The sequence below is a fragment of the Cyprinus carpio genome, chromosome A2, assembly GCF_018340385.1.
Source record: "Cyprinus carpio isolate SPL01 chromosome A2, ASM1834038v1, whole genome shotgun sequence".
Taxonomy (NCBI): Eukaryota; Metazoa; Chordata; class Actinopteri; order Cypriniformes; family Cyprinidae; genus Cyprinus; species Cyprinus carpio.
The window spans coordinates 13,931,222-13,959,149 of NC_056573.1; the positions used below are offsets into that span (position 1 = coordinate 13,931,222).

The window sequence follows — 27,928 nt, forward strand, 5'->3', positions numbered from 1 at the left end:
TCCATAAATAAACAGCAGTACTGGAACACAATGTGACATTGACAGTTTACTTTTCTAATACGCATTCCAGGTCTTACTGAGCATGATTTATTAGTGTATGTTCTTCTAAAGAAAAATCTGCTTGTCTTCTTAATCTTCCATAAAAATGTAACAACTTACTTCACATCTGAAATGATGATGTTTTAGCTGACATCACCAATCCTTTTCAAACCATCCACTCCAACCACCTGGTTCCATCCTGGTAAGTAAGCCCACTTTTCATGATTCAATCAATAGCAGACAGTTCCGCTCTATATTTTTTTCTGGTTGGGTATCCTGTGTCGCTCAGAAATATATCAGATAACGGGAGTAAAATGAGTCTGCCAGGCCCTTTCATCTCTTGCAAACATTTTCCAGTAGTTTCAGGGAAAAATGCATAATATATGTTCACTGTCTACTGTGGACTACAACTGAACAGGAACACTTTGTATCTTAGTATATTACTGATGAAGAGTCGCTTTATTCCACCATATCTTCAAAAACATCAAATAGATGTGTTATCAAATTACTGTACCCCTCGCTGAATGAAATTGTAACCACAGTCTGTGTTAGAAAGCCGGCGCTGGCGGCACAGAGTGAATTCCTCCAAAACCCTCCCAAATGGAGCATCCATGATGGCCACTCAGACTGTGTGGAGGCCAAAGCCATCTGTTGCTCAAGTGTTAGTAATTTCCTCACCAGGTCTGTCAGCTGGAACACTGCCTTGATTGGGCAATTGTGATGCTCATGGTAAACCAGCAGAATGTCACTGCACCTGGGCTCTTTCTGCAAACAGTCAATTATCATTTCAATCAATGGGGTATTGGGCGCTTAGTGGGGTTCCTCTGTGGTGAAAGGATTGCCTCAGATTCTATAAGTAAGCATGAAATGTCAAATTTAAGTATCAAATGTAATGCAGCCCCAATGCTCATCAGTCTCATTTGTGAATTTACATCTGCAATTGGCTGTTCATACTAAATAATGAAATACCTTTCAGATGGCAAACATTATGGCATGGATATAGGAATGGAGCAGAAGTAATCTGGCAGCAGGATTCATTCAGTCTGTTCGCCTCATGTGAGGCCTTGCAGGAGGGAGAGACAGGGTGAGTCAAATGGAGGTCCAGATCCACCATTAATGCTGTGTTTCTGGAGAGGAAGAGGGCCTGTCAGCAGGATGCTACAGCAGTGCTGATAAATCGTGCTGCATGACTGAAATTCACTAATAATATCAATCTGTAAAAATCTTCGACAGCTATTGCCAGGCGGCAAACCTGCCTTTGTCTGTGCACACATAACTGAGCGCCTCTTAATTTGCTAATCAATTGGCCATGTCTGCTAAGCCCTGCAATTTATTATGCAAAGCCACCACAACCTGTTGACGAGAAAAGCTCAGTATCACATGACAGCATACATTTCCTTTATGGCTCAATTTTAAACTAAAAAAAAAAAACAAGACTTTATTGTTATTGAATTTTTTTTTTTTTCTTTTTTTTTTAGAAATATGATGTTGAGCAGTTAAAATGATTGCAGTAGGGTTTAAACGGCATCATAAGGGAAATTGTTTTAACATCCAGTTCAATAAAGGTTAATCAGTTAATGGTGCAAACGCAGCCATAAATTATGTGTTGAATGCAATTTGCATACTGCAAGTCAAGATCTTGTACAGACTGTCAGTTTTGAGTTCCTGGATGCAGCAGGCTACTATGATCTAGCATACTTTGCTGAGACTGTACAGCATGAATGTATTTTGTCCACGAAAGAAGTAGAATAAAAAAAGTTTAATAATGTAAGAAAATAATAAAGAATATGATAATTTTGCATTATTCTTGGTTAGACCTGATTAATCATAATTATTTTATACTGTCAACAATTTTAGATTTATTTTCAGATAATATTTTGCTCATTGGCACAGAAAAAAATGTGTCTTTATATGTGAAAATATATATCTGCCTATACATTTACCTACACATTTGGGGATCCTTGGCATCCGAAAGATATTTACAGAACAATTATTTCATGGACAAAATGCATTTTGTGGAATTTTGAATCATGAAATGGAAGGCACATGTATCATTTTAATAATTGTACCCTTTTAATCGATAAAAAAGTATCTCACTCAAAGATTGAGCATTTTGTGATGTGACAAGCATTTTTTGTTCAAAAAAGACATTTTCTATTGCCAAAATAAAGTAATGACTTCACATTTCTGCTGACAAAATGCAGCTGCTTTTGTCCTTCTGTGTTTGAAATGCATTAAAGTGTAATGATTAATTAAATCAGTCGATGAAATTAGTCAGATTACACTTGGCACCCTATAATTTAGTGCATTTATCACAAAGTGTTAGTGAAGCTGTTTGTCAATTGCTTACAATATTGTTGTGGTAACTGTAATGGAATTGCAAAACTCTACAAAAGCTGCAAGAAATATGACATAGAATGCTAATATGGTGAAAGTACTGTATATTTATGATTTGGCTAAAAATGCTAACAGGTCCATGGGTGTGAAAAAAAAGTGCAATCATTAGTCTTGGCAGGAATACTGGCCAAGAGTAATGTAAAGGAAGGCCCGCAGGGATAAAGACAAGCAGGTGGAGGCATGGTACTCTCAAGAGGAAAAGGAGGAGGCGTTGTATGAAATAACACATGCATTGATGCAATGTGCCAAATGCCAAACTAACAGGGATATATTATTTTGCTTTTGTTTTCTCTACACATTTTGTCTTTACTTTGACTTTTAACTGTGGCATTCAATCATTTTTGCAGCTGATGTTTTCACTTTGCTATCTCTGTAATGGTGCCCAGACATGGGGTAAGGAGTTTGAATCCATTAACATTTCATTCACCATCCATCTGTTGTCAGTTCTTGGTAGAATGTTTCTGCTCTAACAGCACTTATAAGAGAAAATGAGCTGGGTACATCAAACCAGTGTTAGGAATTTACTGAAAGTACTTAACTAACATTACCTTTAGCAAATTGTCCAGTAACATTTACAGAATACTCTTTAAAATGCATCTGTGTTTCCATGAACCTTTAACATCCACTGCACACATGGTTGTTTATAGTGGAAATAGGTTCTTTAGATTATTAAAATGTTCTTAATATTTTAATAATCTAAAATTAGTGTAATTAGATCTTCAGGTGTTTCTCACAACTAATTAAAAAGTGATTTAAACTTCAGATTGTAATGAAAATAAATATGAACTGAACTTTCTGTAAGAGGAAACTCTACACTAGTGGTTTTGAGCTGATGTAAACAAGGTTTTCTGCAATGATATGTGAATAGGTAAATACAGAGAGGTTTCAGATAATATACCATATATATATATATATATATATATAGAGTTGTAATATATGTATATTAAGAAGACACATTTGAAACTGTATCACTTGGAAGGCATCACAGGTTTTATGCATCATATTTTCCCACAAATATCTGATCACAAATATAAATAAACATTTCAAATATATATATATGTATATATATTTTTTAGATTAATATTTTAGATTATTTTTTTTAGTTATACAAAATATTTATTTATATTTTTAAATTTTATATGTAAAGTTCTAAAGTAGCCATTTTTTTCCCCCAAAGGTACATTTAAGAGTCTTATGCATCACCCTCTTCACCATTCTTGAGTAACAGAGTAACAACACTTACTCATGGGTTGCAGGTTTGCTGTTGGGACCAAGACAGTAGCTGGCAATGCTCCATCCTTTAGTACATTGTGGCAGGTCAACGATGCAATCCATGCTCAAATATGCAACAAAATCTGTAGTGGATGGACTGAAATGGTCAGGGATATATATATATATATATATATATATATATATATATATATATATATATATATATATATATATATATATATATATATATATACAGTACAGAAAACACATTACTTTTTTTAATGTTTTGAAAAAGTTTCTTCTGCTCATCAAGCCTGCATTTATTTGATCAAAAATACAGAAAAAACAGTAATATTGTGAAATATTATTACAACTTAAAATAAGTTTTCTATCTATTCTATTTGAATATACTTTAAAAAAATAATTTATTCCTGTGATGCAAAGCTTAATTTTCAGCATCATTACTCCAGCCTTCAGTGTCACATGTAACATCCAGTCTATCACATGATCATTTAGAAATCATTCTAATATTCTGATTTATTATGAGTGTTGGAAACAGTTCTGCTGTCTAATATATTTGATGAATAAAAGGTTAAAAAGAACTGCATTTATTCAAAATAAAACAAAAAAAATTCTAATAATATATATTCTAATAATATATTTTCTTTACTATCACTTTTTATCAATTTACCACATCCTTGCTGAATAAAAGTATTGATTTTATTTAAAAAAAAAGAAAGAAAAAAAATTACTGACCCCAAATTACTGACCAGTAGTTTTATTGTTATTACAAAATATTTATGTTAAAAACATAGCTTCTTCTTTTTTTTTTTTTTTTTTTTTACTTTTTATTCATCAAAGTATCCTAAAAATTTTTTTTTTTTTTTTTTAATTTTTTTTGATGAAGAACTGTTTCCAACTTTGATAATGATCATCATATTAGAATGATTTCTAAAGGATCATGTGATAATGATCCTAAAAATTCAGATTTGGATCACAGAAATAAATGATAATTTAAAGTATAATAAATTTAAAAACAATTATTTTAAATTGTAATAATATATCACAATATTACATTTTTTTTCTGTATTTTTTATCAAATAAATGCATGCTTGATGAGCAGAAGAAACTTCTTTCAAAAACATTAAAAATTGTAATGTTTCCAAACTTTTGGTCTGTACTGTATATATATATATATATATATATATATATGTATATATGTATATGTATATATGTATATATATGTGTATATGTATATGTATATGTATATATATATATATATATATATGTATATATATATATATATATATATATATATATATATATATATATATATATATATATGTATATATATATATATGTATATATATATATATATGTATATATATATATATATATATGTATATATATATATATATATATATATATATATATATATATATATATATATATATATATATATATATTACTGTTACAAAGTTTGGGGTCAGTAATAGTTTTATTTTATTTTACTTTGAGAGAAATTAATACTTCAAGGATGCAAAAAAACCTTCTATTTGTAAACAAACAACAACAACGATAATCCTGGAAAAAAATGTATAATGGTTTCCACTTATTTGTTTAAACTGCAAAGCTGTTTGTTATATAATAGCTTTGAGACTATGCAATTGTGCACTGGCATATTGAAGGCATGGCATCCAATTGTATTGGTAAAGGATCTGCAGATACGGTACTTGGGTAAGGTTCAATCAATGTACTACTCCAGAGCAATAAGGATGAAATAAGGTACCTTTTGAATCAAATCAGTTACACTGTAGTTTGGCTGCCCTCAAAAGCACACAAGATATATATTATATTATATATTATAATTGCCAGCTGTGCAGAGAAACACAGAAACTTTGTAAAAAACTGAGAATTGTGATCACTCATCTTCACCCTTATTGTGATTTGTTCGGTTAAAAATAGAAACTTTGTAAAAAACTGAGAATTGTGATAAATAATCTTAAACATTGAAGCTGAAAGGGTGGAGTTGTGATTTATATTATTCTTACTTGATTTGGAAGTTGTGAGTTTTATATAAATTTATTGTTTTGAAAATGATGAGACTTTAAAAATATAGTCAAAACAAACTTATTTGTTTATTTATTTATTTATTTATTTATTTATTATTTCACAATATATTGGCTGTAATTTCTCCCAACATCTGTGCCATAGTACAGACACATCAGTGTGGTCTTTGATCCACCTCATATAGCACATCAAAGCAGGGCTCAAATGAAAAGCTGTATTTGCCATCCCCATCTTGGCTCTTTCTAGAGAGTCAGAATCTATTCAATGTGCTCTCATCTCCAGCACTTATCCACAGCGACACTTATTCTGAAACTGCATGCTATATATACAATAGAGAGGACTTGTATGTGAAAATTAAGCAATTTTGTCACACAGTGCAATGTGTGATCTGTATGAATTATACTGCATGTAGCTGGAGAAATCATAAACCCATGATTTGAAGCAAAAAAAAAAAAAAAAATAATAAAAAAATGATTTGTAGTAATAATAATTGTTTATTATCCTCAAAGATTTTAGGCTATATGGCTCATAATATCTGGCTTTGCACCAAAATACCACCCTGTACAAATACATATTTTACATTGTAATTTTCCACCCTTTGTACAGTGCATATAGTATATTGTTTGATGGTTGTATACCATTTAAAAGTCTGGGGTTGGTAAGATGTTTTATTTTGATTGAAAGTCTCTTACATTTTTAAGGTTGCATTTATTGGTTTAAAAATATAATAAAACAATAATATTGTTAAATATTATTACAATGTAAATTGTTTATTTTCTATTTTAATATTACTTCAGTCGTAATTAACATAAAGTTCTTAATAACAGCATTTAATTGAAGAGAAATCTTTGCTGAAGAAAAGTTTTAATTTATTTAAAAATAATAATAATAACCTTAAAATCCTACTGACCTCAAACTTTTGAATGGTAGTATATGTAAAATGTATGCAATTTTGCTATACAAAAGAGAGTGAAACATACATATCTGAATGTAAGTTGGATAAAATACTCAAACCCAAAACTGATGCAGTATTCTTCCAAATTTGTATTCAGATTATATATATATATATATATATATAATACCCTAATTATAATATTAGAGTTGTGTTAGAGAAATAAGATTGAACTCTACAGTAAATTGTTTCACTGAATATCAAATGGGTCACATCATAATTTTTTCCCCCTAGGTCCATTTATAATATTAGTCAAACCTTTTGGCACCTAAACATAATTTAGTTCATAAATCAGTTTTATATGATAATTTTTTCTGAAGAAACGTCAGAAGTCGTGTATGTGAAATGTAAGATTTTAATTTTCCAAAATCCATATTTTATATTCAGACTCTGAGATACTCTTTATTTCTTTTTAATTTCTCAGAATGCATTACTTTCTCTATGCTCTTTACTGCATGAAACTCCTCCTTTTGTTGAGAAAGACTGCCGGCTCCACTGTGAGATCTGATTTATGTGTTCAGCTGGCAGTTATATATTTGTGCTTATGTGTGTGATGAAAACAACTGCCTCTACGAAAACCTTTGTTATTCTGATCAGCTTTGTTGTAAGCATGTCACAGATATGCCTCCGGTTCCTGCCCTTTACCAATGTTTTTAGTCCAAGATTTAATTCTTGAAAGTCATCATGACTGCTGTGTTAAACCCACTGTCCTCATTTCAGTGCCCTGGTCTGTAGCCAACGCTCCCCTCGCTCCCTCCTCCCAGTCAACTCCAGCCCCAATCACAATCTTATGAATGGCAACCAATCAGAGCCTGCTCCCCTCTGCAAACTGCATCCTTGTCCAGCAGAGCAAGAAAGAAAGGATAGAGCAGGAGAGAGAGGGCTTTATGTGTGAGCGAGGGAGGGAGAGAGAGAGAGGCAGCTGGAGTCTCACACACAACTGTAGTCAGTCTTGGAATCTGAGCGCTGCCAAGAGGCCAGTACAGAAGCCAGCGTCATACTTCCATGAGGATGGCATGCTCTCAGAAGAGCACAGGAGTCTGTTTTGTTAAGGTAAGAGCCTTATGCATCTTACTCTTTAGATAACGCCAGCTAATCTAAATGGCATGGAAAGAGCATTGCAATTTTATTACTAGTTTGAAATTGTTGCTTTGGAACTGACAAGAGGCCAAACTCAAATCTGAACCGAAATACTTTGGAATGCTTCCTTCTGCATGGAATTACGTTGTGCCATGGTAACAACTTCAACAACCGCATCATGGATTGGATTTTTAATGTAATAGACTTGAATGACTTCACAATGCCACAGACTTGTCAGTCATCTGCTCTTTTATTTGGACATTTGCAATATGTCTGTCTATCTATCTATCTATCTATCTATCTATCTATCTATCTATCTATCTATATGTCTATCTATCTATCTATCTATCTATCTATCTGTCTATCTGTCTGTCTGTCTGTGTGTATATATATATATATATATATATATATATATATATATATATATATATATATATATATATATATATATATATAAAATTATATAATTAAATATGTTAAATTATTTATTATTATTTATTAACTAAATTATTTATATGTAAACAAAGTGTGACATTCTTCAAACCAATCCATATCTAGTTTAACTTTACCATCCACAGGAGTCATGACTGCAGCTGAAGTTTCTAAAATCCTCCCTCTAACCCAGTCCGTTTAATTACACCATCGCTATTTACAAGGAGGTGTGCACACGTTTAGAGGTCTACGTGTGTGTTTGATCTTTGACATACAGCATATCACAGCCAATGAAGGGAAATTGCTTTCATGCACCACTGTCTCTGTTTGTGATCCTTAACCCAGGGTTTTAGCTAAAGCGCTGCAGATTCTGTAGTATGTTGGCAAAGCTGTAACACTAAACCTGCATAAGCAGCACTCTGTGTTTGAAAGTGTTCGTGTAGGATATCCATGAGCATTTTTCAGCTTTCATGATGGTTGTTTGTACCATTTGTGACTGCATAAGTTAAATGTAAGACTGTATGCAAATCACTTTGAGTGCTGTATTACAAATAATGATTGATTCTTGTCTGTGTACCTAAAACATCATTGCATATTGCCTGTTTTAACCATTCTTAGACTTGAGTTTAGATCAGATTTTTCTAGCTGTGCTTCTGAACTCAGCCAGTATATGCAAACTGTGATTTATACATCTGACATGAACACATAATGGCATGACTGTTTTACACAAATTAAAGCGCACACTTCCTCTGAGCTAGTGTCACATGTATAATTGCCTTTTAACACGGAGATAAATCATGAGATAAAGCCCCACATGCTTCCATTCAAGGAAGCTCTCTCTCTCTCTCTCTCTCTCTCTCCATTTCTGTCTTCTGATATCATATCTCTCTATTTCTTTCTGCCTCAGAATGAGAGGCATTTTGCCTCATAATGAGGCGAAAGATCCAACCAATGTATTACTTTTCAGGGAGGTAGTGAAATAACATTTACATTGTGACCTGAGGAAGTGACCTATAAAAAGCATTTTAGGAGGTCAAGGACTATTCATCTTGCATTCATGTGAATTCTAGTCATTGGTTAAACCCCTAGAATTTTTATTGAGCATTTCCAGCATCCACAAATGTGTACTACACAGCCCTCCCTTCCTCTTTGCCCTTCTCTGACAACACACATCATTTTTTTAATCAGACAAGACCTCCGTCAGCTCCTGCCGGAGCTCACTTTTGAATTCATTAGATCCTCAGAGCCACGCAAAATCAGAAAAAGTGTTCTGTCTAATAACTCAGGGTGTAAATGATTGCCTTGAGTTTGTGAACCTGGCAGAATCAAAGCCGATCCTCCAGGCAGGCAATCAACATGGTACATGTCTGATCTGTACCAAAGTTTTGAAACAAAGAAGACAGGGCATTAATATTGCAAAGGAGAGGCCAGCTGTGAGAGCCGTCCAGCATGAGGGATGGAGTGATGGGTAGATTCATACATGGAAGAGAGGAGAGAAAAAGGTCTTGGGCTCCCCCAAGTGGTAACTGTTGCATCTGTAGCTTGTTGTTGGTGTCAAATGCTAATGTAGTGGAAATAAGAGCGTCTTCAGTGCCTTAAATGTAAATGTTACTCACTAGAGCTTAAATATATACAGTTATGTAGGAGATTTAAGCTGCTGTACATATGGCAAGGACAGTCATGGACATAGAAATCTGCATTAGATTTGCATATGCACCATAGCACCAGAATTCAGGAAGAAGAAAAAAAAACCTTCCAGGTTATTATATGTCATTACGGAGCCCAGATTTGGTTCCATATTAGCTTAGATACAAGGACTAAGTGTACTTGACTCGGAGCTGAGGGCATTAATGCTAATTCTCTTATTAATAGGTGATATATGACACGTCCCGAAAGTGTATCTAATGCCAATCTCTCTCTTTCCTCAGCCAAATCACTGACCACTTATACCTTGAAATTCATGAGAAGTCAAAAGCTGCTTATTATGCAGTGCACATCTAGAATTAATATTCTAATAAGGTTCATGGAAAGAGTTTAAATTATAACTGCAGCATTTAATCATAATAATAATCAAAGTGGATTACATGTTACAAAACAGAAATGGTTTTTATGCCAGCCGTGGGCAAGATGGTGAAATACACAGCACTTTATTAAACGATATTAAACAGTCATAAAGATATTTAGACATCAATATGGCCTCTGTTGTCATGCTGAATGATGAATACAACAAGCTTTTTCAAGAACTTTACAAAAATTTTGAACTGGAAGATATTTTAGTGAAAACTCCATTCAGAAAATTGGTTGAATTGAAATGATTCTGTGTAAAAACAAAGGATGTGGGAATGTGATGAATTTTCTGAGATGTTAGAGGTCAGCAGTGAAGTGGGTGCTCTGGAATACTTGATTTTGATTGATCAGCTGTGGCATTCAGTGGTCTGAAATTTTCAATTAAAGTGAAACAGTCAGTTTGAAAAAGTAAAAATCCTATTAATTTTCAATATAGGAGAATTGATTTTTAACAATAACTTATAAACCTTTAAAAAGACCTATTGTGAGCTACAAGGTTAATCAATGGTATATGCTTTTGTTGAAGCCCATCAGCACACATTATTTCAACTTATTTTTCTGATTTCAGATCCATGTTAAAAACCTTTTGTAACTGCATTTGTATATTACTTAAAGGGGTGCTATTATGCTTTTTCACTTTTTCAACTTTAGTTAATCTGTAATGTTACTGTTTGAGCATAAAAAAGATCTGCAAAGTTACAAATCTCAAAGTCCAATTTAAAAGGAGATATTTTATTTAACTTTCCAAAAACTACAACGAACGACTCGTTTGGACTACAATGCATAATTTCCGGGATTTGTGATATCACAAAGATCGACGAATGGGACAAGACCTGGTTGAGCTGCACTAGAGAAGGCAACGAGTGTTATCACTATATCGGAGACATGTTAGTTTTCCCAAGGCAGACGAGCTTAGAGTGGTTAAAATCATCCGGGTTTAAATCACGCTCAAATTGATTTGATTTTGAAGTAATATTTACCCTGAAGCTCACAGCAGGCTGCTATGGTAAGGTGCATGATATTTCCTGACCAGGCGCCGAGTGCTGTCAATCACAACACACACTGGCCCAGCTAACCAATCATAGCACACACTGGCCCAGCTAACCAATCATAGCACATTTCGTATTTCAGAAGGCGAGCCTTCATTTGATGCAGGAACTATTCCAGCCGTTCATGCCAGACTGGGGAGAGGGGTGTTGTAATGATGTAAAATATGTGAAAAATAACGTGTTTTTCGAACAACCTAATATGAGAGCCTGTTCTAGTACACCCCCAAAACAAAATCAAGACCTTTTAAAAGAGCATAATAGGACCACCTTTAATGTACAGCACTTTGGCCAACCAAGGTTGTTTTTGAATGTGCTTTATAAATAAATCAGAGCTCAAAACTTATGTTTAAATAACGGTGTTTAACCTGTATTCCTGGAAAAACTAGATCACTCATTATACAGAGAAATCTCCACCAATCAGAGAACTGCAACAAGCAATTTGTGCCAAAAGAACACTTTAGCACTTGTCAACTTCCCTGAAGCACCGCAAATGACAAACAAACAATGTCAAACAAATATGCAACATCACGTGTGTGTGTGTGTCTGTGTGTGTATGTGTGTTGATTTTAGTTCCATATTGTTCACAAAGCTTCATGGCATTACAGTTTTTTCCCCCCTTGTTAAGGCAATTAAGTACACAATCTTGAACCTTTGAATTTTTGCAGTGTTGTAATTCTCCTTAGCTGGTTGGTTTGGTTCATGGATTATGAGACTTTTTATTTTATTTTACTGTTTTTTTTTTTTTTTTTTTTTTTATATACGGAAAAATTATTTCCGGAACCAAGGCTGCTGAAAAAGTGGGTGGGCTCACTATATTCTCCATCGTCATGTAGTTGCTGCCATTTAGCCTCAGTTATTGTTTGTAGTGAAAATAACCTCAGAGTTTATTACCTTAGAGAATGTTACTGTAATATAATTGCTGTGTTTGTCTTGTTGCTAGGCTGATTGTAATAGACTTTTTTTTTTTTTTTTTTTTTTTCTTAAATTAAGCTATGGGATAAATTATTTCAACTAAAATCAATATTTACTCTATACATATTACTTATTTATTTGGTATGTAGCCATGTAACCTGAAAGCCAAATTAGAGCCTGCTGGCCATGTTGAACACTGATGCGTTTGCTTACTGGAGTTCAGAAATAGTGGCATTAAATATTTCTCGGGACAGGCATTCAAACATTTAGCAACATTAAAACTCTGTTTGCAACTTAGAAGGATGTGCTTGTGAAAAATCCTTTCTAAATGGTGAAAAGGAGGTGAGTAATGTTTCACTTAGTCCCACTTAATTGAATGTATCGCACATCAGCTGTCATGCTTAAACACTCAGCCTGAAAGCTCAGGAATAAACACAGCGGCAGGCCACTCTGCCAGCAGCAATCACTATTTGAGGCAGCAAGCAAGAGCTTTTAGGTTGTGTGACCAGCATTTGAATCTGACCCTAGTCATTCTGTGACATATAATCAAGGTCTATTATTGATCCCGCTACGTATGTTGATTTTTCTCGGCTCTGATGTAGCTATAACACCCGTACTATAGTACTCTCTCTGGAAATCGATTTGGATGTGGAACATATTAAGAGGACGAGGGAATAAGGAAGATGGCTTTGGAATAAAAATTTATTTGCAAATAAGGATTGGCATTTCATTCACTTGTGGACTTTGTTTTAATCGTTGTTTGCGACTGCAGAAAAAAAATCCACATAAGATGTGAACATAATTTCGATCAACAATAATGCTAAGGGTCTCGACCGCATAACAGTTAGAGGGTGCACTGAAAATCGGTCTCTAGAAATTGGTTGTGAGACTGGGTTGTGTAATTTCCATCATATTTTTAGTTTCCCATTATTATATAGTTACTTGATAATCATAAATGAAGATTTAACATAATATTTTAATAAAACATAATTAATCATTTCACCAGAAACAACCAACAGAAGTTGCGCAGCTTGTGCATATGGTTCATTATTATTATAATTATTATAATTATTATTATTATTATTACCCCAAACCAGTGTTTATTTTTTATTTTATTTTTTTTATCCCAAACCAGCATAAACCCTGCCCCAAAGCCGATTCTAAAAAGTTCACGGTTTGGTATTTGCTATATTCAATGAAAAGGACTATGGTCAAATAAAAATAAAGAAAATAATAACAAATAATCAAATTAATGCAACAACACAAATAAATACAATAGAGCAAAGATACAAATAAAATAAACAGTGTTTAGAGTGTGTACAGTACATTAAACAAATGTAAAATAACAGTTGCTATTTTAACTGTATAAATTAAAGACCAATCCCTGTTGAATTTACGAAAGCTATTACACCTAGAGTTTATTTTAATTCCAAGAGTACTGCGATATGTATCGTGGGTGATGTATCATGGTTTTTAAGTTCAGTTAGTTACACCCTTACTACATATGCTAAAACAAATAACCCGAACCCGAACCTAACCCTAAACTTAAGCTCAGTACACATTAGTTGCAGATCCTGAAAGATAGCAATACTGTTTGTAGCAACTGGATCTATTTGTTTATAAAGTATGACTATTGTCTACATCGAAACCCTGTCCCACAGCAGATTTTAAAAATGTAATTGGTCATATCGATCACAGTGCCATTCACAAAAAAATAAAAAAATAAAAAATAAATAAATAAATAAAATAAAATAAAATAATAAATAAATAAAATGATATAAAATAAAATGAAAAAAAAAATAATAATAATGCATTGTGCATTATCACCACTAAATTAAAGATAAACTATAAGTTTTTTTGTTGTTGTTGTTGTTCAAAATTTACTAAATTATAACATAACATCATCAGTCCATCTTATGAAATGTGTTTTTCATCGCAAAATTATTCAAAGTTTCAACATCTGATGGTTAAAATTCTATAAATGCAATAAGAACAGAGCAAAATATGTTCAGTTACATGTTCTGCAAAACAATTGCAGGTGTTTCAATTAATGAGTAACCTAAAATTGTATTCTAATAACATAAACACTATTAAAAACAAATTATCTATATTCGTATACATGTAGTCATTTTTTATTTTTTTATTTTATTTATTCATCATCAGTATTTTAATATGTTGTAAATAATAGAACATTTTTGGTTAACCGATGATAACAATATGTCCTGACCATGACCCAAACCTGGCATACTATACCATCTTAGTTTACCGATGCAGGCATTTCTGTTAATTGCACGGGCACGCTATATGCAAGGTTTTGTGTGAGGCTACATGTTTGATCTTTTGTGAATAGAATACTGCATGAGGGCCCTGTGGGATATACTCCACGAACAACAAAGGGATTACAGTGTCAGAAACGGGTGTTGCATCTTGACAAGGGCTGCAATGACCTCCAACACACTGTAACTTTTTGCTTTGATTATTTTTTATAGGGAATCAAAGGAGGATCAAAGGCGATTCTACAATGTCAGGGTTGCTGATGTTGCCATCTACATCACTTTCAATTCAGCACTGCCCTCCCTTCTTAGCTTATTCATAAGGAGTCACTGCCATTGTGCCGATCGATTGGCTGCAATGATAATGAATCACTTCCTCTGGCTGCTTCCACTGGTCTTTTCACACCTGAGCTCTCCAGTCATATTGCTAGAGAGGAGTGATGGGAATCTCTTTCACTGGAACCATCTGATGGAAGGAGATAAACTGGTGCTACACAGATCCAAAAGGGACTGGATGTGGAGGCAGTTCTTCCTGTCGGAGGAATACACAGGAAGTAACTATCAGTACGTCGGCAAGGTGAGTGTCCTTGAACGAGCCTTCTTGTCTAGCAAACAGGGTTTGGAGGAGATGCAAACACTTGATTTTCGTTTTCCTGAGCTTTGTATGGTTTGACACTGGATTTGAACACAGCACTGTGTAGCAGGCAATTTGAAAAAACTTGATGCCATCATCAAAGAACTTAAAGTAGCACAAATATGAATTACACACTCACTGAGGCATGAATATTCACAGAGGCAGAGAGACAGAAAGTGAACGAGAGTGGGAGAGAGTAATTTTGAGACAGAATACTTTGTACCAGGGTTTAGTTTTTTACCACTCTCATTTGCAGGACAAAGTGGCTCCGCAGAGACCTGACAGGAATCAACAATTACGGGCTATTTCACTCACTCTTTTTCATTCCCCCCAATTGACTTCGAACCCATCTGCAGTGGCTATGTGAAGGAAGGGACTGCAATTCATCAAGCCGCAGTTCAGAGGCATGCTATATTTATGCCACATTAAACATGAAAGAGGAGACCATACTGACATTTAGCAGCACAGTCCCTGTTATTAAAACACTGACAGTGTTGTATACATACAGAAAACATAGAATACATCAAAGAGGCTTAAAACTGTGTTTTTTCCCCCCTAAATATATAATTCTTGTTTAGCATATAACACATACTAATAAGGGCACTTGGTCAAAAGGTTTTGGAATATCTTTTCTGAATGTTGGGTATGCTAGGCTAAGTACTTTTGATAGGGTACTTGGCTATGAGTCAAAATTTATTCACTGGGAGCAAATCCACCTTATTTTTCAATGTGAAAGTAAGGTATTTTTTATGAATGTGTGAGACTTCCAATTCATAGCCTCTATAGATAAATAAATAAATATAAATAATGAAGAGCAGTGATTATAGTGACAATACATTAAAATAGTTTGATAAGAAATACCAGCTTGCAATCAGCAGCATAAGGAGCTGTTTATACAGCCACAAAAACCTGGAAGCCACACACATTTAATGGCTACGTCCACTCTCACCTTAAGAATGAAGTGGAAAACTAAACAAACGGCAAAGTGAACCAGTGGACACTGATACAGTTCTTGACAGGGAAGTCAGGAGATAAATTTAGCATCATTTAATACTGTGTAAAGGAATAAAGGAATTAAAATTTGTATTCAGTTCTTGTGATTTCAGCTGTATTAAGTATAATGACTATTACGATTCAGTCTGATTATGGGATTCATGATTTGATTCTAGAACGATTATGATAAATGTATTATTATTGATTATTTTGCTGTTTAAATGCAAAACGCCAGCTAACTATTTTGTCAAAACCGAGTTCTGATTTCGGATTCCATTTTAATGTAAGTCTTGCTGTCCTTTTTCTTTGTAGAAAAGGCATCGCATTCTCACTGAAATAATCTGTTGTGATGGTAGAAGCGAGGCTTTTCGAAACTTTGAATCAATTGCATTGCAAACTGATTGTTGATTAACTTTTTCCAAACTTTGCACGCTAAGGACGTCTGCTTGTCTTTCCGTATAAATGCAACAAAGTGTAACCTACAAAGTGTAATCTACTAACAGCAAAATACCATTAAAGTTTAATTATCTACATAACATTAATTCATCTCATTAATTTGTAGCCTCACACCAATGAAATAAAAAGTATATCACAATGAATCATTGTTTGATTAAATCATGACTTAGTCAGTTTGGTATGTGCTCCGAAACACTGATTCAAAACAAATGATTCAAAAAGGTTTCGATTTATTACGAACAAATCACTTGTATATTAAACACTGCAACAGACATTTAGTCAGTTGAGGGGTTTTGAGAATGATGAGTGTGTAGGGTGCAGTGTACACTGTTTAGGGACAGTGTAAGTCAGAACACAGCTTTTATGTTAGGCCAGATAAATAGCTGCTTTTATAACATTCTGCTTTGTGATGTTTTCCTTCGTCTTTCATTTGCCCTCTCCATCAGTCAGAGTGAATAACATAAAGTGTTTGTTATGAGATCCTGCTGAGTGTGTTTGAAGGGTCAGCTGGTGGAATCAGACCACTAGCTCTTTCTAAAAACAGCCTTTAGAGTCTAGGATAAATGCATTAAATGGCCATGAGTCTGACCAGATGCTGGACCTGCATCTACACACATAAGCATGAAACACCTGCTTTTTTGATTCACTGAAGCCTGTTAGAACCCATATAGTCTCATCCCACTGGTTGAAATTTAATTAAGCATCAGACGGTGACAGTTGGACAGCTTAAGGGCAAATAAACTCATTTAAGGGAAACTGAATGACCCAACCAGTGGGATGAATCAGGGTGATACTTCAATTAGGGGAACTTTTATGTCCCCTACTAATATTTTAAAGGAATATATATATATTAATGTCTTTTTTTTAATGAGTTTTACCTAATAAAGTGTTGTAATGAAAAAAAAAAAAAAAAAAAAAAAAAAAAAAAAAAAAACTGGGCCCTGTTTCAAAAATCAAGGTTTCTTCCACATGTCTAAGGCACAGAGGCATCGTTGCGTGACTTTTGTGATGGTCGATGTAATGATATTTCGAAGTGTTTTCTCCGTCAGGGAAAATTCCTTGGTCTTGAGCCACCACTGTAGGGATCTCATGTACAGTAGGCCAAAAGGTATCACGTTGGACGCAGCTGCCATTAGACCCAGTAATCTCTGAAACTGCTTTACAGTGAGTGACTGGCCTTCTCTGACTCTCTTGACTGACGTGAGGATCGCCTCGATACGAGCAGGGGACAGACGTGTCTGCCTCGTGGTCGAATCCCACACCACGCCTAGATAAGTGGTCCTCTAAGAAGTACACCTGCTATGAACTAAACTCTGTAATGGAGAAAGTACACTTTTCTTGGCGTTCAGTCTCAAACCCAGCTCCCCCATCTCGATGTCGAACCACCATCTGCTCCGACTGAGGTAGAGGTGGTTGCTTCACTTGCAGTGAGGTGGCGAATCCTCTTTGACACTTTGACACTCTCCACATCAACAGGTGAAGGAAGACAGGCGAAGTGTCGATCCCTCTCCCCGGGGGGAAGAAACCACGGAGCGGGCTTCTGATGCCAGGGATTGGGCACCAGATCTGGCAGATGAGGAAGGAGATAGGGACTCGCCCGTCTCCATTCCCTCTGTCAGATCTGCCTGCGAACCCCACAAGTGCAGCTGCCACTCCGCCTCAGCAGAAGTGGGGCCAGACCCGTGGGAAAAGCTGGTGAAGGCTCCCTCTTCGAAGAGAGCCTTCCGGGAGCGAAGCGTCTGCATTGGCAATCATTCACAATGCGGACAGAGAGCGACTCAGCATGCTTCGCTCCCAAGCAGATCACGCACAGAGTGTGTGTATCCCCGCTTGTAATATAGCGCGGGCAGGGAGGAACACACAATCCGAAACATGATCTGCTGTCGCCCACATGTTTTGTCTTAGCTTTGCTCTTAGACATATTGGAGCTTATAAGGACAGACAACACCAAATAAGACTCACAAGACAGACTGATAAAACATACACAAACAGAGCGGTTGCTGAAAGACAAGAAAGCTGATGCCAGCTGCTCGGCACATGCTTTTATAGCTTCCTGATTGTTTACGTCACCCCGCCAGTGACGTCACGCCCTTCCGTTGGACAGATTGCACACGATATTCAGAGTGGCTCACGCTGAAGGAGTTCCCCATAGCATTCGATGCAGCTCGAGTTCCTGAAGAGGAACAGTAAGAACAAAGATGGCAATATATGAAATTCTGATTAGTATCATCACTATTAAAATGAAAAGTCATGGAAATCAATCATGTTCTAAAATGCCTAGGAATATTTTGTATTTTTTAGAAATGCAAATGGAAATGCAATGAAAATGCAGTGGTAAAAAACTGACTAAAAGCTTCATTAGTATTTAATGGAATATAGTCTGAAGACTTGTACTCTTAAGACTGTGGCTTTTATGTGTTTCTATTATCCCTAGAGAGCTTTCCCTCCAAAAGATTATTCTTCTAAGCTGCTAACTATGATTGAAAACAAGTCTAGATGAAGTCCACTGGTTAATAAAACATGACAGCATATCATATTAAACTCTTTGCTGAAGGAAAGGCTTTTTGTTACTCTACAGTGTTTGATTTGAAAATAATCAGAAATGACTTGCCAAATATCAAATCTGTGCATTGCGACAAAAAAAAAAAAGAAAAGAAAAGAAAAAGAAAAAGAAAAAAGAAAGAAAGAAAAACTTGAGTTAAGTCACAGTCTGTTTTCTGTCCATGCAGCTTCGATCAGACAAAGACAGAGGGGATGGAACTGCCAGATACGTTCTCTCTGGGGAAGGAGCAGGCATAATTTTTCGTATAGATGAGAAGTCTGGGGATTTACATGCTACACAGAGACTGGACAGAGAGGAAAAGGCCTCTTACACACTGCAGGCCCAGGCTTTCAACAAGATCACGGGCCTCCCTCTGGAACCTGCCACTGAATTCATTGTCAAGATACATGACATCAATGACAATGAACCCAAATTTACCAAGGCTGTCTACACTGCCAGTGTACCTGAAATGTCAGATGTCGGTAAGTGAATGGAAATTACTTTTTCTCTCTGTGTTGTTATTTGAAGTGCATTTACTGTCATGATGTTTTTAGAGGGTTTCTCAACATTACTAGGGGAGGATTTAGACAAAAGTGAGTTAGACTTTGAAAAAAAAAAAAAAAAAAAAAAAAATTGTTTTGTGTTTTTAATGTTTAGTTTTGTTTTGTCTTTAGTTTAAGAATTTAACGTTTACCTATAGTTACGCAACATTTTCTGTATGATTTATTTCATTATTATTATTAGTAGAAGTATTATTTATTTATTTATTTATTTATTTTTTATTTTTTGGTGTGTGCCCTGAAATTGGGAATAAATAAATAAATAAATAAATAAATAAATAAATAAATAGTAAATAAAAATAATAAATGAATGTTATAGTTTCACATGAGTTATTAAAAAAAAAAAAAAAAAAAAAAAAACACTGGAGAATTTGATGCAGTCAAGAAGTCTAGAGACCATGACAAACTAGAAAAAATTTTAAAACGATTTCTGGCATTTCCTGTTTATTATTTGGTATTTGTTGCCGCATAAATAAATAAAAATATGTATAGCAAATAAGACTGGTACCGTGGTGCTATTAATAATCAGATATAAAGCTATTACATAGCAGTTTTCTAGGAATCTAGGAAACAGTTTTCAGGTAGTCAAATGCAAATATATGTAAATATTAAAACCATTGCCCGCTAGGCACTGCTTCTCTTGAGTCCTGACGTAGTGCCTGATGGAGGAGATTCTATTTGCTTATCTCATCACATTTTCTATTTACATCTAATTCCCATTCGCACATCATCTATCACCACTGTCTCACACAATCAGTAGCTCTGTGCTAGCAGTGACACTGCACCATACATATTCACAGCGCATGAATATTCAGGAGATTCATGCTGCTTCTCAGTAATATCATAATAACCTCTGGTTATCCCATTTCCAATCAAGTCAGTCCTCAAGCAGTGAAGCAGTCTGTTTGGTATCATCTCCCCAAAGAAAATCTAATGATGCTCTTCCTTCTCTGATATGGGTTCTCATGTTCAGCTGGAATCTAATATAAGAGGCTGTACATCTTATTTATGAAATTATTGCCCTCAATCAAGGGGTAAGTGTCATCACATTATGAAGCACTCGTTACCCTTTGACACACAACCCTAGGACAAAACCAATTCCATCTGTGTTTTCCAATTTAAGGAATGGTGGTGAATCAAGATTAGAGGCACTGTAGCCTTTAAACCATAATGAATGCTAATAATTCAGTTCGGAAGCCAAACAAGGACCCAACTATTTGTTTCCTTTTCATAACTGTACCCCTTGATAATAAATTTATTGAGAGCTTGGTTCTTCACATTTGAGAAATTTAATCTTATATAAATGTATTTCCAAATACAATCCAAATACATCCAATATAATACAAAGCCTTATATAGATGCTAATCGGTTTAATCTTAATATTAAAGTGACTGTATCTTCTCCACTGGCTACCCATAGGAATATTTTATTGCTCAGAGGTCGGTCTTAGTTCTTCAGACTCAGTTATGTTCTCAATTATGCTTAAATGAAATATTGACGTTGATCCATATTTTTAAAAGCCTATAAGGAGAAATAAATATTGGCATGCAGTATGTCAATAAATGTAATAAATTTGGAAAAAATTGATGAGAAGCTAATGATTTCTGATGGCAGACTTTGGAATTTTGGCAAATCTGAGGACATTTTATTACATTGTTGATGTTTTTGGGTGTCTCCATAAAAGAGAAGGAGACTTAATCAAACATCTCCATTTGCTCTCCTCTCCATTCTTCAAAACTATTTTGTCTCTCTTTTTTTATAGGTACTTTTGTAATAGAAGTCAATGCCACTGATGCAGATGATGCCACATATGGGAACAGTGCCAAACTAGTGTACAGCATCCTGCAAGGGCAGCCCTACTTCTCTGTGGAGCCCGAGACAGGTGAATCCTCTAAACATCTTGTTGAAAACATATTCTCTGCTGACATACCACTACGATGGATGCCTGAGGCCATTTGACAAAGTGAGGCAGGGATGTGACTTTTTATGTGGAATGTCTGAAGCATAAAGATCACACACTGCTGCGCCTGGTTAACACATCCAGCTACAACTAGAATATTTGTTTTACACAAAATAGAATAAAACTTTGAAATGGAACAAATTACTACGCTGGGCTTGTTTTATTACTTTTTCTGGGAAGAATGGAAGTTAAGTTTGATATATGTTCCAATATAAAACTTATGGATGCAAAATATTAAGATGAAAGTATAAACACAAAAAAGGAAAACACTGGCCCTTTAAGAAAGTAGTGCTATAAAACAAATAAATATATTATTAGATTAAATATTAAGAAAAATGTGAGAATAAGTTTCTGTTTAGTATGCAGTAGGTTAATTGTAAAAAAAAAAAAAAAAAGTGGATAAATGAATGATTATGTGCATTCACTTTGTAAATAAGAATATTTCATAATAAATGAACAATTATCTATATGAATGAATAGGTACAATATGGACTATTTATTTTATTACTAATATTTGAACAAAAGTATATTTATACAGTACATCGTGCGCATATAGACTAGAGAGAGATGTTACATTTACATTGTTGTTGATATTACAATATTATGTTGTTATGCTTATTGGTTATACAGTTATTTATTTATTTATTTATTTTTTTTTCTGTGCAGGAATTGTCAGAATAGCCCTTTCCAATATGGACCGAGAAGTACGAAAGGAGTATCAGGTGATTATACAAGCTAAAGACATGGCAGGACAGATGGGTGGTCTGTCTGGAACCACCATGGTCAACGTCACCCTTACAGATGTTAACGACAGCCCGCCACGTTTTGCTTACAGTAAGATATCACTAAATTAAAAATGCTTTTAAAGTCAACGTAATTTGCAACCCATCTATTGTTTAAAATGTATTTCTGACGTATTGTACTTATTGATCTGTGAGTTGTATTTATGATGCATTTGCAAATTAGATAAAATATTCACCCAGATAAATACTGGGTGGGACAACTAGCTGTAATAATTATATGGAGCTAAAACAAATGAGTTCACTAAAATACTGCTTAAATAGCTGTTTGCTATTGGTCAAAATTTTAGTTAAACAAAATTCTAGCATGGCCAAAATGACATCAGAAAAAAAGGATTTTCAGAGGAAGAGCAAGTTATTAGATATTGATAAAAATATAAAGAGGACCATTTTTTTGTCAAGAATAATGCACCAATGAAAATACAACTAGTATTGTCCATTAAAAATGAATTAAGCTATTAAATAGGGTAGATTTTGACTTTAAAAGCCATGAAGGGCTTAGAATTGAGACCAAAAAGGGCATAAAATTGTTGTATATGGTTGAAATGAACATAACCTCTTTCTTTTTCAAGGTTCTTACCACCTAAGCACTTATGAGTCAGCAGAAATAGGATCAACTGTGGGCCGAATTAAAGCCAATGATGGTGACGAGGGAGAAAATGCTGAATTGAAATACAGAATTGTAGATGGAGATGGCAAAGAATATCTCGATATAATAACAGATGAAATAACCCAAGAGGGTGTTATCGTTGTCAAAAAGGTAAAAACCTGTATCAGTATTTATATGTTATGATTTATAATGCTACAAAAATATTAACAAACACTCGTCTTGATCTTCATATAGAAACTGGACTATGAAAGCAAGCGTGTTTACACAGTGAAAGTGGAGGTGACTAACACACACCAGGACCCCAACTTCACTGTTCTGGGCCCATTTTTAGACACAGCCATCATCAAGGTCACTGCCAAAGATGTAGATGAGCCTCCTGTCTTCAGCAGGCCTCAGTTTGTCTTTGAGGTCAATGAGGACACACCAAAAGGAATAGCAATTGGAACTATTACAGCCTGGGACCCTGATGCCACACATTACCCAATCCAGTGAGCATTTGAAATATTTAATTATTCAGCAGTTACTGTAGGGAATTCACTAAAATGATTTGCACCTACGATAGCATACGATAGTTTATTTCCACACGCTGTCTGCACTTCATCCGAATCTCTAAATAAATTATGGCAATCAGAAAATGGCACAAACGCCCAGAAAAAAAAAAAAAAAAAAAAAAAAAAAAAAAAAAAAATCTGTTGAAGGCAATTCCCAATATCGCAGACTGGTTTTGCTCCAGGTTGTGGAAGATGCAGCACACTACTGCTATCTGACATATTTCACTGGGACAGCATTTCTCCAGTGCCTGAATCAACTCTTTTAAATGACAAAAATGCACTCAACTGCAAAAAAATATATCCAAATAGTGTTTTTGGATATATGCCCAGTTTAGACTCTTCTTCTTTATTTGATTATCTTTTGATGAATTGCTGCTCTGATGCCTAGAAAATGCACACAACCACAAATAGTGTTGGCTTTTGGTATAAAAGGCACAGTCTATAATAAGCCTGATTTACATAGAAAAGATTTGTATGCAGTGAAATGACAATTTGAATACGCATGTCACAGTACAACATAATTATGCAGATTGCACATGGTGAAACTGGATTAAGATTAGCAAATGAGACTGAAACATGCGAAAACGGGGTGCAAATATTTAGTGAATTTACCCCATATATATATATAAAATTTACAAATTTAAAGATGTTTTGTACAGTAAAGTGTCGGAGTAATGCCCACAATTGGCTCTGAGAACTAAAAAAATTGTAATTTGTGACTTGTGCTTAATGGGTAAAAATAATACTGATTTATGAGGTAAAGTTCACGATAAGAAATAAATCCCATTGTGAAATACAAAGTCACAATTATGATTGGAAGTCACCATGATGAAAAATAAAAGCAGATAAATTAGCCATAAATTGAAATAAGCCGCAATTCATTTAAAGTAGATCAGTTACAAGAAATTACGTTTTTAAATTAAATTGGAGATCTAAAAGTTGCAGGAGATATAAAGTTGCAAGTATGAAAAATTAGGTGGCAATTACTTTTTTATTATTATTATTATTAATTAATTTTAATTTGAGGCTGAAATGGGCTTCCATATGGTTCCATATGGATTCAATGTTGTTATAAAACAAACAAATAAAATTTTATAGTAAATAATAAATAATAATAATAATAATAATAATAATAATTTACAATAATTCCCTGGCAGTTGGCCTTTGTCTAATCTGATCCAGTTTATAATAAATGCTATGCAATGCCACCCCTTCTTCAAACTTCAGGGAATGTCAGTGACTGTTTCAGTTATTTTTATTTCTTTCTTAAACCTGTCCATAGATATGCAATAGATCAACACACAGACCCAGAGAGACTCTACCACATTGACCCCAAGAATGGATCCATCACAATTATTAAATCTCTTGACAGGGAAGTGTCAAAGTGGCACAACATCTCAGTCCTGGCCAGTGAAATGAGTAAGTAAATATATGCATAAAGAAATAGCCTGGTGACGCATCATGTACTGTCTGCTTTACATTGCGATAATCTTTACATTATTTCTCTAGATAACCCTCATCAAAGAAGCCGTGTTCCTGTCTTGATAAAGGTTTTGGATGTGAATGACAATGCGCCAGAATTTGCCATGATTTATGAGACATTTGTGTGTGAGAATGTCAGAGCTGGGCAGGTATTTATACTTTATATTTGCTTTTGACTGTTTAGCCATGAAGGTTTAAAAAAATATAAATGATTTTTATATACAATGCAGTCTAGTGCAATGCAAGTTCAAAATGCAAGTTCAAAATCATGTCTACCATTCCAGCTCATACAGACTATCAGTGCCATCGACACAGACGATCCACTTGTGGGTCACAAATTTGTATTCAGCTTGAGTTCAATGAATCCAAACTTCACCATCTTTGATAATGAAGGTGAATAAATCTTTCCTTTGATGTTTCAATCTTGAATCTTATGGAAAATGCATGTGTTTAATCTTCTTTTCTGTTTTGGCACCAACAAAAACAGCTTTATTTTTGCTGTTGTTTGACTCAGCATGAGATAATATCTCCAGCTCTGACTGTTTGAATGTTCTCTTAACCCCCACCTCTCCCACAGATAACACAGCCAGAATCCTGACCAGAAGAAGTGGATTTAACAGGCGTGAAATGAGTGTCTACTATCTGCCAGTAGTTATCTCCGACAGCGACTACCCCATCCAGAGCAGCACCAGCACGTTGACCATTCGCGTGTGCAGTTGTGACGCCACCGGCAACATGCGTTCCTGCAGTGTTGATGCGTTGCTGCTCTCTGCTGGCCTCAGCACTGGGGCACTAGTGGCTATACTTCTCTGCGTCCTCATCCTGCTTAGTGAGTTTATGCAGACAGGGTTTTATAATTTGCATCATAACCCAAGGCAGGCTTAAAGTTTAGTTTTCATTAGTTTTCATCAACTTTAGTTTTAGTTTCTCCAGGTGCTCCATATTTTAAAATGCTTATTTTTTTTAAATATGCTTAATAGTGTTAATATTCTCAGCACAGTCTATTATTGCAGTCTAGTAGTATTTCATGTTATGCAAGTGAGTTGTAAATGTTTAATGTCTTTAATTTAACAGTGATTCATACTCAAAATTCAGAAAAAATAAATTCCTTAATTTTTTTAACTATTAAAAAAAAAAAAAAAAAAGAAAAAAAAAAAAAACGATGGATTTCTAAAATTAGTTTAGGAATGCTGTTTTAAGTCAAGAAAATGCATTTTATTTTGTTTTTTCCAGAAATTTTTTTTTTTTTTTTTCATGAGTTCATGAAAATGTTTTCAATTGGGTTTCATCTTAGTTTTCATTAAATTTATGATGAAAATAAGTAGCGACAAATCTTTTCTTCCATATTGTGATGTACATCTTAGTGAATTGGATTATCAAAAATAAATAAATAAATAAATAAATAAGTTGATGATTATGTGGATATTTTATTATAAATAAATAAAAAATAAAAATAGCAAATCTGAATGTGAGCTTGTGGCTTTAAGCTGACTAAATGATTGGACAAAGGTCTATCTCTTCACTCTTCTGCAGTGATTGTGGTGCTGTTTTCGGCTCTAAAGAAGCAGAGGAGGAAGGAACCGCTGATCATCTCCAAAGAGGACATCAGGGATAATGTAGTCAGCTACAATGACGAAGGTGGCGGCGAGGAGGACACGCAGGCCTTTGACATAGGCACGCTGCGCCACCCAGAGGTGGTCGAAAGCAACCAGCTGCGGCGTGACATCATCCCCGAAATGCTGTTTCCCTATCACAGACCTTCACCCATGAAGGAGTGCGCAGATGTCAGAGACTTCATTATTAGCAGACTGCAAGAAAACGACACAGACCCTTCCGCACCTCCCTATGACTCTCTCGCCACTTATGCTTATGAGGGCAATGGATCAATTGCTGAGTCACTGAGCTCTTTGGAGTCCTCTGCGACTGAGGGAGACCATGAATATGATTACCTCTCTAACTGGGGACCGCAGTTTAAAAAGCTTGCTGACATGTACATCAGCAAGGATACGGGAGTTGCCAACTAGGCTGCTGTTCAATGACATTTATATTCTCTGTAAGTACGCTCGGATCTCACTCTGTGCTCTGAGGCATAACTTGAAAGAAAGAAATAAAAGGATGCTTCACAAGTCCTTTTTCTTTTGTTTTCTACCAACACAAGCTGAATTTCACTTGTATGATGGATTTTTTCGTGGACGGTGTTGTGGTAAGGTGATTTTGTGTTAATAGGTGAAGTGATGGTGATTTTGTTTTTTGTTCATTAGAAAAAAAAACCTTGACTGAGGAGCAAAATGAATGGATGATTTTGTGACTTTAAATACATGGACAGTGACAAGACTGCCTTCGGCTTATAACAGATTGTAAAGGACTCTTCCCTGTTCCTCTCCCTTTGATGATGGTGGAGTATCATGCATCACAAATCATTTTTGGTTTCTTGACGTCATGACAAAAATAATTCATGAGAAATTAATTCGGTTTCTTGAAATTCTACAAATGCAACTAAAAAAAAAAAAAAAATCAGTTAAAATAATTTATCCAAATTACTTTCTTTTTTGAAACAGAAGAAATTTAGATTCTCTTTTTATTCAGTTACAGTGAATGGAAACTGAAGCCTTCAATCTTCAAAAAATATGCAAAAACATTAATATCAAAAAAATATCATAAAAGTGCTCCATAGAACGTGTGAACTATATTTCATGTCTTTTTAAATAATTTAATGCTTTGTGTGAGCATAAATTTGAGTCAGTCTTTAAGAATTTGAGTCAGTCATCTTTTCAGTGAACTCGCTGATGATTCACTTCACAAAATTGGTTTGAATGATTAATTCACAAATTAAATTGATCTGGTTCCCAAAATCTAC

The 27,928-nt window shown here is 34.6% G+C and overlaps 1 protein-coding gene across 2 annotated transcripts; it reads left to right on the forward strand.

Moving 5' to 3' along the window:
- LOC109086820 (cadherin-10-like) lies at positions 1–27,642 on the forward strand. Of its 2 annotated transcripts, none has more exons than XM_042774336.1 (12): positions 1–241; positions 14,700–15,060; positions 19,296–19,590; positions 21,431–21,550; positions 22,295–22,462; positions 23,001–23,188; positions 23,273–23,526; positions 24,872–25,008; positions 25,099–25,220; positions 25,356–25,464; positions 25,649–25,900; positions 26,605–27,642. In XM_042774336.1, the coding sequence occupies exons 2-12, from the start codon at positions 14,842–14,844 to the stop codon at positions 27,093–27,095; spliced, it is 2,355 nt and encodes a 784-aa protein (XP_042630270.1). In that variant the 5' UTR covers positions 1–241; positions 14,700–14,841; the 3' UTR covers positions 27,096–27,642. The 2 variants fall into 2 exon arrangements, with proteins under 2 accessions (XP_042630270.1, XP_042630262.1); XM_042774328.1 differs by lacking the exon at positions 1–241 and adding an exon at positions 7,538–7,723.
- The last annotated feature ends 286 nt before the right edge of the window (positions 27,643–27,928 follow it).

Coding starts and splice junctions, on each gene's coding strand:
- LOC109086820 (XM_042774336.1), top strand. CDS start 14,842: ATGATAATGAATCACTTCCTCTGGCTGCTTCCACTGGTCTTTTCACAC. Junction 23,527..24,871: donor GCCACACATTACCCAATCCA/GTGAGCATTTGA, acceptor ACCTGTCCATAG/ATATGCAATAGATCAACACA. Junction 25,465..25,648: donor CACCATCTTTGATAATGAAG/GTGAATAAATCT, acceptor CCTCTCCCACAG/ATAACACAGCCAGAATCCTG.